Source organism: Trachemys scripta, chromosome 2 (genome assembly GCF_013100865.1).
Source record: "Trachemys scripta elegans isolate TJP31775 chromosome 2, CAS_Tse_1.0, whole genome shotgun sequence".
In the NCBI taxonomy this organism is placed as follows: Eukaryota; Metazoa; Chordata; order Testudines; family Emydidae; genus Trachemys; species Trachemys scripta.
In genome coordinates this window covers 1,026,486-1,041,954 of record NC_048299.1, presented here as the reverse complement: position 1 = coordinate 1,041,954, position 15,469 = coordinate 1,026,486, and the positions used below count along the sequence as shown (strand labels likewise).

Below are 15,469 nucleotides of genomic sequence, written 5' to 3'. Positions count from 1 at the left end.
AACATGTGGCACTATACTTCACAGTTGATCTAAGCTATTTAAATGTATGAAATAACTGACCCAAGTTTTTCAGACTTTTGTAAATATTGGTTGAATTATATAAGATAAGTGTTGTTAAGGAGTGACTGTAACTAGATGTCTCTTTGTGTAATGTCAGCTGCTGGTTTGTGGTTGTGTTTTTGTAATACCTTTTTTGCAAAATCGGTCAATACAGTGTTTCCATTCTGAAGCCCTTGTCCGGCAAATCAGTGGCTGGAGCTCTGTCCTCCTTCCTTGCCAGTCTCATCCTCTCCCGCTGTATAGTTTGTTCTCCCTTTCCCCCACTCCCATGCCTGACGCTCGCTTGGCTGTACCTGTTAAAAGTTGCAAGTTTTCGTAGCACTTTCCTAGCAACCGAATTAGTTTGTCAATTGCATGGTCTGAACTAGCTCCCGCTTGTAGTCAATGAGAACAATATTGTCAAGGCCAAGCATTGAAAAATCATGTCACACCCCCACCCCACCCCCCAAATCATGAGATTGGTTTCAACATCCTGAGGTGTTAAACGTAATAAACGATGGAGATGTGTGTGTGTTTTCAAAGCTCTTCATGACAATTAGAACCTTCCTTGTATTCCTAAGTGACAGCGGTGAGTGGCAGGTCAGCCCAGGGCTCAGAAAGTGGGTGTTAAGGAAAACACCAGGGCCTGCGAGATGACAGCAACAAGAATCCTCCACTGCTGCTAGTCCGTGTCCCCGAAGGTGAAGCAGAGACAATCCCATGCCAGTCAGAAAGGGACCCCCCCCCGTGGTCCCCATGGCAAGGGTGCTGTGGGGGTTCTGGGCTCCCCCCCGGCATACAGCACTGCAGCCATCTCGTTCTGTGTGGCGCTAAGGGGCGGCTGGGGGGCCAGTGCTGTATGGGGGGCTCCAGCCGCTCCTGGCTCAGGGGATGTTGGTACCTCGGAGACGTTTGAGGGGGAGCTTGAGCGTCGCTGGGTGTCAGACTGCAGCAGAGGATTGGCATCCGCGCGAACTCCGTCTGCTGGGGGCCCCGCACCTGCTGTCCACCCCCCGTGAGGGCTACTCAGCCCCCAGCGCCCGGCCTGGCACGGTAGGGAGCTGACGGCGGGAGCGGCCCTGCAGCCGGCCCGGGGAGCTGCGGGGACCTGCCCCGGCCTGAGCTCCAGGCGGCTGAACCGGGTTCGCTCAGTCCGGCCCGAGCGACCAACGCGCGGGGCCGGGACAGATCCGGACCCGCAGAGCCTCCGCCAAGGCCCCGAGATCGGGCTGCCCGGCGCCGCGATCCCCCCGCCGCCAGGGGCCGCTGCCGCCCCGCTCCTCCCCGCCCCGCCGCTCCCGGGCCCCGGCAGCCAGGCCGCGGCTCCCCCCGGCGGCGCTCGCTCTGCCCAGCCCGGAGCGGGAGCGGAGCTCGGGTTCGGGTCCGGATCCCGCCGCCCGGCCAGCAGCGCTCCTCGGGCCGCCCCCGGGCCGCGGTGAGGGGCGAGCTCCGGGCCGGGACAAAGGGCCATGGCCGAGCGGGCCGCTGCCCAGGTAAGGGCCGGGGCAGGGCCGGGGCTTTGCTGCTCGGCAGCGCGGTGGGCAGCGTGGCCCGCCCCGGTTCCTGCCGCCGGGCCGCCGGCGCTGGGGAGTGGCCCGGGACGGGGCTTGGCCCTGCCGGGGGCGGGGAGCAAGTGGCGGCCAATGACACCGAGACCGGGTCCGGGGGCAGGTTAAACTGGGGCATCTGCTGCGCCTGCCAGCCCCGGAGCTTCGCCCTTTGTCATCGCTGGGAGCCCCCCCGGGGCAAGGGGGGAGTCCCGGTCCGCGGGGCCCGGGGGTCGCTAACGGCACAGGACCAAGGGCACCGCTTCCTTCCCCTGCACCCTGGGGACAGAGCGGGGATTTTCTCACCCTTCCCTTCGGCTCTAACACGTGTTTGGGGACCGGACCGGATGCTGCCCGAGGAGGCGTCGGGTAAGGCTGCGTCCAGACGGCGCCGCCGGGCGGCTTTGCTCCCCCTCCCCCCCAATGCTTTTATAAAGGCAGCCGGAGCAGAGCGTCTGCTTTGCTCCTCTGAGCACCTTAGTCGATTGTATTGACCCGCTAGCTAAAAACGTCCCAGCTCCGCCCTGGCTACACTAGGTTCGCTCTGACTAGAGCCCTCCACAATGCTGGATCTGCTGGGCCTGGGAAGCTGGAAATGTTCCAGTTCTTACTTTGCTGGGCCTGCAGGGTGGTTACAAATACTCAGCTGGTCTTTTAGGTGGGTGGGGGCGCTTTAGACAGGGGAACTGAAACTTTTTCATGATGTAGCCCAAATCTTTAATAAGGTGTGTGTCTTGCAGACACCCCCCCCCCCTTCCTCCCACTGGCTGTCACCCAGCCCATCTCCTGCTGGTTTGCACGACTTCCCTGTGGCAACAACAGCAATTCCTTGCATGCAGAAATGATCTCAGGAAAGTGTCTTGCTGTTTGTAATTGTTCTGCTGGTGGCAGCAGTCCCTGCGGGTGGCTCCTGGTTCCTTTCTAGCAACTACTATTAAAGGCAGCTGGGCTTGGCTCCACCTTGTTCCCTGCTCTTTCTACAAGTCATCAAGTTCTTCCTTCCAGTGAAGAGCCTACATACCTGTAGAAGGGAGAAGGTGGAGCTCACGCTGTGTGACCTGTCAGCTCTCCACAGATCAGCCATAGTTTGAGAACCTGCTGACGTAGCATCTGGGTTGTGTTTGCAGGGCTAGTGTGGTGTCTTTGTACCATTTTTTTCTTTCCACACTGGGCAAAATTGTGCTGAAAATCACAGACACAAACATGGAGTCCAAGGGCCCTGTTTGCTGCAGAATCAGATTTCAAAGCAGAAATGTGCCTGGTAGTTGATCTTTCAACCTTAGCTTCTGGAATCTCGTTACTTTTGAGTGCTTAATTTCTCCACATGCCCTTTGCAGAACATCATGCTTGTATTCTAGGAGGTTTTGTGTGTGCATTCAGTAAGAAGAAAAATTGGGTCCGACAGAGCATCGAGCAGCCTGGGAGCGGCTGTTGCTCTTAGGAGCCGATGTTGACAAAGGGAACGTGCTCCCAGCTCCATTTTCCATGTCTTTCCGTACACACAGGCTCCAGAATGGGACATGGAGCCCCAGCACTGGCCTCTTTCACAGCCCCATGCTTTCCCCCGCCGGACGTCTGAGAGAGAAACCCCGCTGCACGCTGCGGAGATCTCCCTGAGTCTAGTGGCTGCCATTCAAGCTGTGGAGAGAAAAGTTGATGCTCACGCCATCCGGTTGCTGAATCTGGAAGGGAGAACAGGGACGACGGAGAAGAAATTGATAGGCTGTGAGAAAACCGTGGTGGAGTTCGGGAACCAGCTGGAGAGTAAGTGGGCCGTGCTGGAGACTCTGATCCAGGAGTACGGGGTACTGCAGAGGAGGCTGGAGAACATGGAGAACCTGCTGAAGAACAGGAACTTCTGGGTCCTGAGGCTCCCCCCCAGGCACTAAGGGGGACGTCCCCAAGGTAACTATCCCAGCTAGTTAGATCATACTGATTAACGATGGAGGGAAATTATAAAGTCATTGAGTCAATTTCTCCTCCACCCACGCAAGGGCCGATGTAACACCCCACCCAGCCCCACTCAGGATGTACAGGTATTAAGCTGATCAATTGTTTTTTGGCTAAGAAGCAGCATCTGCTTCTTGTTACCTTGTGATTCCATCCATTACCTGCCTCTCCTCCTCCCATTGTGTTGTGCACACACCAGTCACAGCTCTGCTCTGGAGGGGCAGTGAGGTGTCTGGAGCAGGGAATCGTTTCTGTGCGATGTTGTAGTGACTCCACTCCTGACTGGGACTACGAGGGGCGATCACGATACAAAGAACTAGGATAGAATCAATGGCTAGAAATGACTTGAAAGTGGCTTCAGGTCATCCTTCACCCCTGGGTCCCCCAGCCAATTCGTGAGGGTCGGAAAATCGCTCTTTCATGTTAAGCCGTGGCAATGTGGGAGACCTACGCAAACAACAGGGAAACTGGCTGGCTTTGTAAGGGAGATGACGGAAATGTGACTCACGCAAAGGTGCCCTCGTGCACATAGCAAACAGGCTGAAAAAAGAGAGAGGCATATCCCTCCCCTCCCCAATCTCTTTCAGTTCTGGGCTCCGTAAGAGTTACATATTAGCAGGGAAGTGTGTGGTGGAGGGGTTAAATTGAGGGCACCCCTTTAAAAATAGAGAGTGATCTTGAACTGGATCAGAGCGTGCACTGGACTGGGAATCCGGAGAGTGGGGGTCTGTTCTTAGGTCTGCCACCAACCTGGTCTGTGACCTTGAGCAAATCCCTTCCCTTCTTGGAGCCTTTTCCCCTCCCGCCCTATGTCTGCCTTGTGAGCTCTGCGGGGAGGGGGCTGTCTTCCTGTGTGTGTATACAACACGCAGCACAATGGGGCCCTGAGCGCAGCTGGCCCTTCCGGTAACAGAAGCAATGGAAGGGGAATCGGACCCAGGTGATCTATAAATCTGATCTAAACCAGCCTGTGAGGGCACTGCAAAGCCCTGGACAGAGCAGATTAACCCCCTTCTGCTCCTTCCTACCCCCCGGCCAATGAAAGGAGAGGGATGAAGTGAGAAAGGGCTGTACTGCTGTGTGTTCTTCACTGGAGCGCGCCTGTCACTTCCCATGCGACAAGGATCCTCCTGCCCGGGGCTGCTTCCTAGGGTGACTTCACCTCTTCGGGTAGGGCCATGTGGGAGGAGGAGCTTTGACAGATCTGGCAGGGGACAGGGAATTCTGGAGCGGAAACAGGCTCAGATTGTCACGCCCTATTCACCAGGAATAAGGGTATCGGCATCTAGCCCTGGGTGACAGAGGGGGATGAAACGTGATGATGTTTATTTCCTCTTCCCTGTGCGAGTTGATCTGAACAGTTTGCCCAGTAACGTGCTTAGAAGAAGAAGAAAAACAGTTGTGAAGTGTTTCCATGGCATGTGTGTGAAATATTCTCCCCTGGTCTGGTCTGTAGCGTCGCGTGACAGCGCCTGCTGCTGCCCTTACGATTTGACAGCTGCTTCTGAGCGTGCAATGCTTGTGGTTGCAGGTCCCAGTGCCGTTCGATGACGTCTCCGTCTATTTCTCCGAGCAGGAGTGGGAGAACTTAGACGGAGGGCAGAAGGAGCTGTACAAGAACGTGATGAAGGGGAACTACGAGACCCTGATCTCGCTGGGTAAGGATCCTCTCATAAAACCTGTACCCGCCTTGCTCTGGGGGAGGGATACTTTCAGGTCTCTGCCTTCCGGTGGCTGTTGAGGGACTGTAAGACTCACGTGAATTTATCGGTGCCCTTCACCGGCAGGTTTCATGTGCTACAGGGCTGGAGGGTCAGGCAGCTGTTGCCAGTTATTAAATTAAATGCTGGTGTCAGTCCAGGAGGTTCCCGCCCCTTAGACCGCAGCCATCACAACTGACATGCTGCTTGGCCACTTCATCAGAGGCGCTTGGGGGAGAACGGGCCCCATCCAGAGCACACACGCGCATGTGGGGCAGGGGCCTGGCCCAGCTGCTGATCCAGAGGGCCCTGTGCATGCCCGTGGTGCTCTCCTCTCTCTGTGCCTTCCCTGCGGCTGGGCTAGGGGACCCGCGTGCCGTTCCCTCGCTGCATGGAGGTGAGTGCTGGCGGCTGTCCCCTCCGCTAGCGGCACCTGTTCTGCTTCGTGCCCGGCTGGGGAGCAGTCGTGTGATCGGAGCCCACATGGAGCAAGCAGGGCTCCACTCCCTGTGGTTCCTCACTGACCCACCGGGGTGGGGAGAGCAGTTTTGCTGGTGTCGTGTTTGCCTCCATCCCATCACCTTCCGCGACCAGAGGGGGCTGGTTTGAAAGCCGGTCCCGCTCCGTGTGCCGGGTAGCCGGTGAGTGTCGCTATCTCTTCCCACGAACAGACTACGCCGTCTCCAAACCCGACGTCGTGTCCCAGATAGAGCAGGGGGAGGAGCCGTGTGTCAGAGATCGGGAGGACTCCGAGAGCAGAGAGATCCCTCCAGAGCCCTGCTCGGGTGAGTTCTAGACAGCCTCACAAAGTGCTTTCTGGCCAGAGGCAGGAGAGAGCGAAGGTGCTGGGCTGAGCTGGGGGCAGGGAGGGGGGACTGTGTGCAGAGCAGATGGGCTGGGAAAGCCGTGAGTGAATGTTGCAGAGAGGGGAGACTGGAGGGAGGAGAAGAGGGACTCGCAGGGAATAGGGAACACGCTCGCACAGGCCGCAGGAGTGACAGCCGGGCAGACCAGCAAGGGAGCCACGGTGCAGAGCTGAAGGAGGCGATTGAAAGCGAAGCAGAGTTAGCATGTGGGTAAAGAGCCCATCACAGTGGGCCAGGCAGGCAATATTTCAAGCCCCTGGCCCACACGGGAGGGTGTTAATGGCTTTGCTCAACCCCCGATGTTGACCTCTGGCTGGGTGGGAGGGCAGTTCACCTCCTGGGATCCAGTGGACAGGCCACTGGAGGGGAGTTAAGAAGCTGGCTGGATCCCAGGGCTGGAAGTTGAAGCTAGACTGGAAAGAAGGTGCCATTTTTGCCAATGAGCGTAATGATCCTGGAAGGCGTTACCAACAGACAGGGCGGGGTCTCCATCACTGACCATTTTTAAACCAAGGCTGGGCGATTTTCTAAAAGATCTGCTGGAGGGGCCGTTCTCTGGCCTGTGCGATACGCACGGTCCGACAGGGTGATTCAATGGTCCCGTCTGGCCTTGGGATCTTTGCGGCTGGGTGGTCTGCAAGGCTGGGCTCTCCAGCGCGCTGGCTACATCCTAATGGCAGGGGGAGAAAGCCACTCGTTCCCAGCAAAGTTCTGCAGAGCGCAGCTGATCGCAGACCCCTCCCCTGAGATATGCAGTCAGGTGTTCCCCCCACACTCACACACACACACACTGTCTGCTAGGCACTGAGGCCGGCGTACGCTGACAATGGAGGGAGATCTCCCCTCCCAAGAGCGCTGGTACAAACTGCCCACTCGCACTCTCGCCACCTGCCCTCCGGAAGAGTGCCGTGGTGGTTGAGATGCTGCTGGCGCCAAAAGGCGGCCGGCACCGATGGCACTGAACCGGGGCAGTGGGAGACTTGCCTGGAGCTCTGTGCAGACGAGGCCTTAGATCAGTAAAACACTATAACTGCCCCCTCTTTCCCAGGGGTATTGTGAGGGGATTGTTCAGCTCCCTGGCCCTGCTCAGCCCCAGCCCGTCCATGGGCTTGCATTGGGAATCCAGGATGCCGTAGTTTCAGGAGGTTGCCTGCATCCCCCGCCTATGCAGTGAATACAGCCTGGATTCTCTTTGTATTGCAGCAGATAGCAGGGTGGTGGTCAAAGTGGAGGAGGAGAGCCCTGAGGAGGAGCCGGAGCACCTGGAGCTACAAAGGACGTTGCCAGAAATGGAGGTTTTCCAGTGTCTGGAACAGGGAACGACCCATGAGGAGAGTCTGTGCAGCCCTGAGAGGGAGCCCGCGGACCTGCCCGGAAACGGCCTGGAGAAGCCGACTCGGTGCGGGACAGACCCCCAGGAGCTCCAGCCGTTGCTTGTTCACCTGCAGAGCCCCGCGGCAGCCAGGTTGTTCGTCTGCGCCGAGTGTGGGAAGACCTTCCGCAGCCGGCAGCATCTCACCCTGCATCAGAGGGACCACACGGGAGCAGGGGCCTGCCTGCCGCAGTCCAGGGAGAGCTTTGCCCTGAAACCCAGCCCCAAACCCCACCCCGGAGCCCAGGCGGGAGGCAAACCCTACAAGTGCTCCGAGTGCGAGCGCAGCTTCTGCCACAAGTCCAGCCTGCGGAAGCACCACCTGGCGCACACCGGGGAGCGGCCCTACACCTGCGCCGAGTGCCGGAAGAGCTTCAAGCAGAGGGTGAGCCTGGTGCTGCACCAGCGGATCCACTCGGGGAGGAGCGAAGGCTCCTTCATCTGCACGCAGTGCGGCAAGTACTTCAGCCACCACTCCAACCTGACACGGCACCTGCGCATCCACACGGGGGAGCGGCCCTACAAGTGCACCGAGTGCGAGAAGAGCTTCACGCGCAACCAGTACCTGGTGGAGCACCAGCGCATGCACGCGGGCGAGCGCCCCTATCACTGCGCCGAGTGCGGCAAGAGCTTCCGCTACAAGCGCTCGCTCTACTACCACCAGAACATCCACCCCGGGAAGGGCTTCCCTGGGCTGGGGCCAGGGCCGGGCCACGTGGGGTAACAGCAGGGCCAGAAGCCACGCTCCAGGGGGTCTTACAGGGGGCTGCCTCCCTCCGAAAGCAACACCCGGGAGCTCCAGCCGGCTGGCACCGCAGCATGCACTGCAGCGACTTTATCGCCGGGAGATTTTTACAGGAACGAAGCTATATTTTGAGTGCAGCCTTTTGTTAAGAGAAGTAGGCGTGAGAGTGGTTTTAAAACGGAGGAGGCGGCGGAGGGGCCCTGTTCTGGACTCAGGGCCGGCAGAGCCTAGCTGGGAGGGAAGGGTGAGGAGATGGGGGGTAGTTCGAAGGGGACATGGGGCCCTCCTAGCCCCACCTCCATTGAGTTGTTCATGTTTCAGAGTAGCAGCTGTGTTAGTCTGTATCCGTAAAAAGAACAGGAGTACTTGTGGCACCTTAGAGACTAACACATTTATTTGAGCATAAGCTTTCGTGGGCTACAGCCCACTTCTTCGGATGCATAGACTGGAACACACAGCAAGAAGATATTTATACACACAGAGGACAGGAAAACGTTAGAAGTGCTAATCGAGATGACCCATAGAAGGTGTGAGGATATTTTAACATGGGGAAATAGATTCAATTAGTGCTATTTCCCCATGTTAAGTTCTCCTCGCACCTTCTATGGGTCATCTCGATTATCATTTCAAAGGTTTTTCTTCTCCTGCTGATGATAGCTCATCTCAGTTGATTGGCCTCTTACAGTTGGTCTGGCTACTCCCACCTTTTCCTGTCCTCTGTGTGTATAAATATCTTCTGTCTGTGTGTTCCAGTCTATGCATCCGAAGAAGTGAGCTGTAGCCCACGAAAGCTTATGCTAAAATAAATGTGTTAGTCTCTAAGGTGCCACAAGTACTCCTGTTCTTTTTGAGTTGTACATGTGGGGCTGGGCACTGATTTCTCTGCAGTGTCCCAGCCCGTGTCCCGCTGTGCCTGAGTGTCAAAGGGCCCCGGCAGCACGGGAAGGGGGCGTCCACGCCTCAGGCCCTGGGTCTCCTGCAGCCACGGCCTGGGTTGGGGAACGCCCGCACCAGGCAGGGCCGCACCCAGCTCGGTTTTAGCGGGTGTTGCCTGGGGATCCCCCGGCTTATGAATATTCAGAGATTCGGCTTCCTCAGTTTCCTGCCCCGTTGGAGCCTGGGAATCTGTGCGGGATCCGTGTGTTCTCATAGCCGGGGCCGTGGACGACCCAGCCGTGATCCTCTAGGAATCGTGCTCGGGATTCCTTCCTTCCCTGGGCTCTCCACAGTTTGTTCCTCCTTGCAGGTAATTTCCCCACCTGCCTGCTGTTTGGCTGGGGCGCCCAGTGACGGTCCCTGGGGCACCTTGTTACCAGCTGCCCTTAGCGTGGGGAAGCTTGGTCTGTCCCTGCCAGGGCTCAGCTTCCCAACGCCAGCGGGCAACACAAGCCCTCCCTGCTAGGCCTGACAGGACCCGCTTCCTCTCTGCTGGTTACCAATAGGCCCCCTCGAGCCTGCAGCGTCTCCCTGGAGTGTCCAGCCCCTGGCCTGCTGGACACTCGCAGGAGTCACAGATTTGCTGCTTCCCAGGAACCAGCCCACCCCCAGCTGCCCCTCAGTTCGCTGCTCCGCTTCCCACCCGGCACATGGTGAAATCGAGGATAAGGTTATTTAACGAAGCCCAGAGCATCAAGCGACAGCAGAGGGTTCCAGCTAAAATAAAATCATAAGCAGTGTTGTAGGACCTGGCCTTTTCTTTCCCGAACGCCCCCGCGGCTGGGAGAATATTACTCACCACCCACTAGCTGCTTGCCTAGTGAGGGGTTCCGGGAGGTTCTTTGCCCCCCAACCTCGACCAGTCCCATCCTTTGTCTTTAGTCATAAACAGGACGGCAGCTGCTGTTTGTGTCAGTGTGTGCAGTCTGCACGAGAGGACAGTGGCTCAGTGTGCAGCCGGGCCCGTGGTGTGAGCTGTCCCGTCACACACGGCTCTGGAGGGAGAGCGGGGTCTGCTACCTCCTGCCTGAAAAGAGCATTTCCAAGGTGTGTCGCCTCCTGGTGACCTGCCTTGTTCCCTCCAAGACCCTGGGAAGTCCAGAGCCAGCTCTCCTTAACTATTCTCCGTACATACGTCGTGCAGTGATTCTGATGACCAGTAGGTTACTGGCTCTGAGTAGAGACCTTTGGTGCACTCTGAGACGTACATCCAACCTAGGGGATCCTTGTAAACCCTGGGCCCTCTGCCCGGTGGCACCAAGGAGTCTGCAGGTCACAAGCCCCTGTACGTTGTAACCTTCCTCCACCCCATCTGTAAGGCCATTTCAGCGAGATGGGGCAGAGTGCGTCGCCTGTTGCAACTCGGGCACAGATCCGACCCCATGTGCTTCCGTGTCACTGAGCTGGGCATGGCTTCCACGCTGCCTGAAGCACACGAGAGCAGAGCCTGAGAAGGCCCAAGGTGGGTGGGATGAAGCAGAGAGAGTATAGTTAACACTATCTAGAACTTAGGAAAATAGAATGGAATTGTCCTGTCCTCAACTGGAGGGAACTTCATGGTGCAGGGCGTTCCCCTGCCGTCAGTGACTGGAAACAAGGGCAGAAAGCCAGGAGGGAGGACCTTGGTGGGTTGGAAGGTCCATGGGATGAAGTTCTCACAACAGCTCGGGAGGTAGGGCAGGGCTATTACCCCCACTCTACAGCTGGGGAAACTGAGGCACGGGCTAAGTGACTCACCCAAGGTCACCCAGGAAGTCAGTGGCATAGCAGGGAACTGAACTGAGGTCACTGAAATCCAAGGCTGGTGCCGTAGCCACTGGGCCATCCTGCCTCTCGTTGCCATTTGGAGACAGGGAGAGGAGGGCAGGTTGGTAGCAGCAAGAGTCTGGTCTGGGCTCGATTTGTTTTTGGCCACACGGGATGGTAAAAACAATCCACCCAGCCTCATGACTGAATCCAGTGCAACTTGCCCTCGGCCTGCTGCAATAGTCCGGCTCGCAGTCTCCACGGACGGCCACCAAGGGCTGGTTGGTCACCGAAGGATTTCTGTGCTGGGGGCAGCCCATTCACGCACTGCTAGTTAGCGTCTGCCTGAAACTAAAGCGAAGACGGCTTTGAAGTGACCCCGCTAACCAAGCGTGCAAGGAGATGGAGGGAAGCTGTGAACCGGCTGTGACTGGGTAGGTTCCCCTCTGGGTCCTGTCAGGTGCTAGTCTGTATCTTTTACCTTTCTGCAGTTTTCTCCACGCTGACCCCCTGGTTTCCTTGAGAGCGCCCACCTCATACCCCTCCCCCACTGCTGATCGGATCCCCCTTCCTTTCTGTAGTTTCCCCCCACACTTACTCCTCCCCCATGACCAGTGTGAGCTGTGGAGGTGACTAGCTGTGTTTGTGTTGGCTGTTTAGACTGTAACTTCTTCGGGGGCAGGAGCCGCGTCTTCTGTGTCCTGGCACTTAATAAATGATGATGATTCCTCTTATGGTGTGACTCCCGTGTCTGTTTTGACAGTGTAACGAGAACACACCTAAACCCTAGCTAGGCTGAGCAGCTCCCCTGCGCTGCTTCCCGGGGAAGTGAGGAGCAAGGCAATGGGGTGAGGGCTAGATGGGAGGGCTGGAGAACTGCAGGAGAGGGGAGAAAGGAGGGGGAAACTTTGGAGAACAGGGAGGGGGATCTCGACTTTGGAAACCCGTAAGCCCATGCAGGGTCGGGGGGAGATGGAGAAGGTGAGAACAGAAGAACATGCAGGGGAAGGAGAAAAGGGGGAGGCATATGGCGGGAGAGGGGAGAACAGACCATGCGGCTCGGGGGAGCCCTGGAATGATGTTCTCTGAAGCTTGGTGGGAAAAACTGACAGGTGGCCCAGTATTTTGGCCACCCACAGCAATAACACATCCTGCAGTGGGGTGCGTTTAGATGGACCCTTATGCCTGTGTGGATCCCCCTGCAAGAGCAAGGCCTTGGTTTTAATTCAATACAAAACATAACAGAGAAGCTTTCTCCATCCCTGGCAGAAGACCTGGTGAAACCCACCACCAGCCAGTCGGACCAAGGATGGAGCATGGTCAGTTTTCAGACCAACCAACCTTGTGCCCTTGTTGTGGGCATGGCCAGATTTCTCACTGGTCTGTGCTGGCCCTAGGAGGCCCCTTGCGAGGCGTCATCATCACAGGGGTCTTAGCTGCTAGATAATTCTCCCTGAAGCAAACAGCATCAGCCGTCGTCTCCGGTCGATGCCATAGGACCTCATCCTTTTCCCCAGGGGGGAATATCTGGGAGAATTGTTCAAGTAAAATCATCTCTGCCTACCGGGCCTCCTGTTTTCATCTCAGGTCTGAGGGTGATCAGACATGGCCGTCTTCCCGGAGGATCCCATCCTTCTGGAAACATAGCCAGAACGTCTCTTCCCCGATGTCCAGAGCGTTAATGGCTGCTTTGACTTGCACATAATCTCGAGCAGTAACGTGGTCTAAAGCGTGATAAGCCATTTGCACCATCCCGGTTAGGTACGGGGCCAGCAAACCTGCCCATTGGTTCGACGGGCCACCAGGCTGCTGTGACACCCTGCTGAGGTTTCAGGGAAGGCCATCAGGCCCTATCTTTGTAAGCCTGATGGGAAGGGGGGTCGCTTCCAGATTGAGGCTCATTGGTCCTGCTGTAGGGGGCAGCCATAGCATGGTGACCACCTGTTGTACTAGCTGCTGCTGTTGGGTTGTTAGATCATGGATTAACTGCTGCTGCTTTTCCATTCAAACCTTTCTCTGATGAAAAATTGCCTGGTTTTTAACCTGAAAATGTACACAAAAGGCTTCCTTTTTTCCTGAACTTGTTCAGGGTTGTTGTTTTTTTGTCCAAACTGCAAATTTCATGTTTTGCTTTTCTCCTTTTTTGCCATGAAATGTCAGAAATCAAATAAGTTCTCAGGTTGGGACTCCCACCCTGCCCCCCTGCATTTTTTTATTCTTTCTTTTGCCACATACTCACATCCCCAACTCTCGCCAGAGGAAAAAGGAGACCACCTGTCTCTGTGCTGTAGCTTTTCCAGAGTTGGAAAGTTTTGAAAAGTCACGGATGAGCAAAGTGAAAAGTGGAGAAAACCCAAAGCCTAGCCATTATTACACACAATAGCAAGAAGGAAAAAAGGGAGAAAACAGCAAATCTCCTTTTTTTAAAATAGTATGTGAAGATTTTTAGAAAAAATAAAAATTGTTCCATTTTGAATCCTGACAAACGGCAACAACTTTGAAATTTTTTTCTACTTTTTGACCAGCTCTTATAAGAATGAAAATCATTGACAGAATCAGTCCCATCCGGTTTGCCAGTGCTGGATATGAACCTGCAAGTGGATGAAGCCAACTGCTTATTACTGATAACTTCTTACTCCAGAACATCTTGCTGTCCCCAAAGCGCAGGATCTTACGTGACATACTCTCACCCTTTAAATCCTGGTTAAATACATATTGGTGTGTACTCCTAGCTACTTCATCATCAGTGAGATCTGTGTGTGTGAATGTCTTTTCCTTTTCTGTTAATAGCAAGGGTTAAATCCAACTGTGATGGTGCACCCCATCATGCTTTATGGAAATCTGCTTATGAATGTATATATGACATAACTAGAATATGTTTTATGCTACATATGCCATGTAACATCTCTCTGCAAAGGTTATGATCTACTGAATCTATTCATCCTATTTGTAGGCACGTATCATTGTTGTATTCAAAGTTATGAATATTGGCTGGGTACTGGTTTGATTTGAAGTAGCCTCAGTAAGGCATTTGGTCAGCTTCTTTAGAAAGGGATTTGCAAGTTAAGTGCCCAGTCAAGAAACACTTAACAGACAATGGGACCTTGGAAGACTCCAATCCACAGAAGAAGTCTACCTGGGGACGTTCAAGGTAGCATGTGAGCAATGGCTGCCACCTGTAAAGTTCTGAGTCATGCATGGACATGTGACTTGCCCATGTGACTCCAAAATTCCATTTTGCAGCTGGATTCTGCATAGGAGAGAGGAAGGGGTCTCCACTCACAAGAGAGAGTCTATATACAGCCCTGGGAGACCCTTCCATTTTGTCTTCAGCTGGGTCAAGAGGCAGCCTCTCCACCCCCATAGGATACCTGAAAGAAACTGGCACAAAGGACAGTAACTACAGGGGGTGTGAGTGATTGCTGGACCCAGACTAGAAGGAGGCTAGCCTGTAAAAGAAGCTTATTGGAACATCTCTGAGGGTGAGATTTCATCTGTAATCACTTTCTTACTGTATTAGGTTTAGACTTGCGTGTTTTATTTTATTTTGCTTGGTAATTCACTTTGTTCTGTCTATTATTACCTGGAACCACTTAAATCCTAGTTTTTATATTTAATAAAATTACTTTTTACTTATTAATTAACATGGAGTATGTATTAATACCGGGGGGGGGAGCAAACAGCTGTGCATATCTCTCTATCAGTGTTATAGAGGGCAAACAATTTATGAGTTTACCCTGTATAAAACGGTTTTATTTGGGGTTTGGACCCCATTGGGAGCTGGGCATCTGAGTGTTGGAGACAGGAACACTTCTGTAAGCTGTTTTCAGTTAAGCCTGCAGCTTTTTGGGGGACATTGTTCAGACCTGGGTCTGGGTTTGTAGCAGGCTGGCGTGTCTGGCTCCAACCGGGCAGGGCACTGAAGTCCCAAGCTGCCAGGGAAAACGGGCTCCGAGGTAGTCTCAGCACATCAGTTGGCAGTCCTCAAGGGGGTTTCTGTGATCCAACCCATCACACCAATGTCCAGTCCTTTAAATGTAAATTTTTCCTTGGAGTTAAACTTCAATTTCACACAACTGCAACTTGGTCATTTCCTGATCTTCAAGTGTTTCATGTTGCATCCTTCACATTTTTAATGCCATTTTCGGTATTTAATTTCTTAGAATTAAAATAAAAACAATTACTCCCCACCCGTAAACTGCACAAGTGCAAGCCCTGTCCAGCTTCACTCAGGGTCTCTGCACCAGACCCACACAGGCAGAGGTGGAAGGCTATGAGGGGGGAAGGCTAGGGCTGGGTGAGGGGTGGGAGCCAGGTTTATGTAAATCCTGTGTTGCATTCTAGGGATGCAGAGAGACTGAAAAATACCAAGCTCGCAAAATAAACCACTGTAGCTAAAACTAATAATAAATCGGTGGCCTCAATTTTTATCAGTAATGGGGGATTTTGGGTGCCCTGATTTCCATGTGCCCAATGTGAGCCATCTGAAAGGGTTCTGATTTTCAGAGGCAGGTTACTCAGCACTTAAAAAACCGTGGGCCCCATCCACCTATTTAAATTTGGGCACC

General features: G+C 54.7%; 1 protein-coding gene across 1 annotated transcript in view; it reads left to right on the top strand.

The window, feature by feature from the left end:
• Positions 1-1,335: 1,335 nt before the first annotated feature.
• Positions 1,336-15,469, top strand: part of LOC117873927 (zinc finger protein 777-like) — a 32,570-nt gene continuing 18,436 nt past the window's right edge. Inside the window, 6 exon segments of the mRNA XM_034763829.1 lie at positions 1,336-1,532; positions 3,092-3,460; positions 3,462-3,491; positions 5,068-5,194; positions 5,908-6,021; positions 7,306-8,194. Coding sequence (XP_034619720.1) covers positions 1,509-1,532; positions 3,092-3,460; positions 3,462-3,491; positions 5,068-5,194; positions 5,908-6,021; positions 7,306-8,194 — 1,553 coding nt within the window. The 5' untranslated portion in view covers positions 1,336-1,508.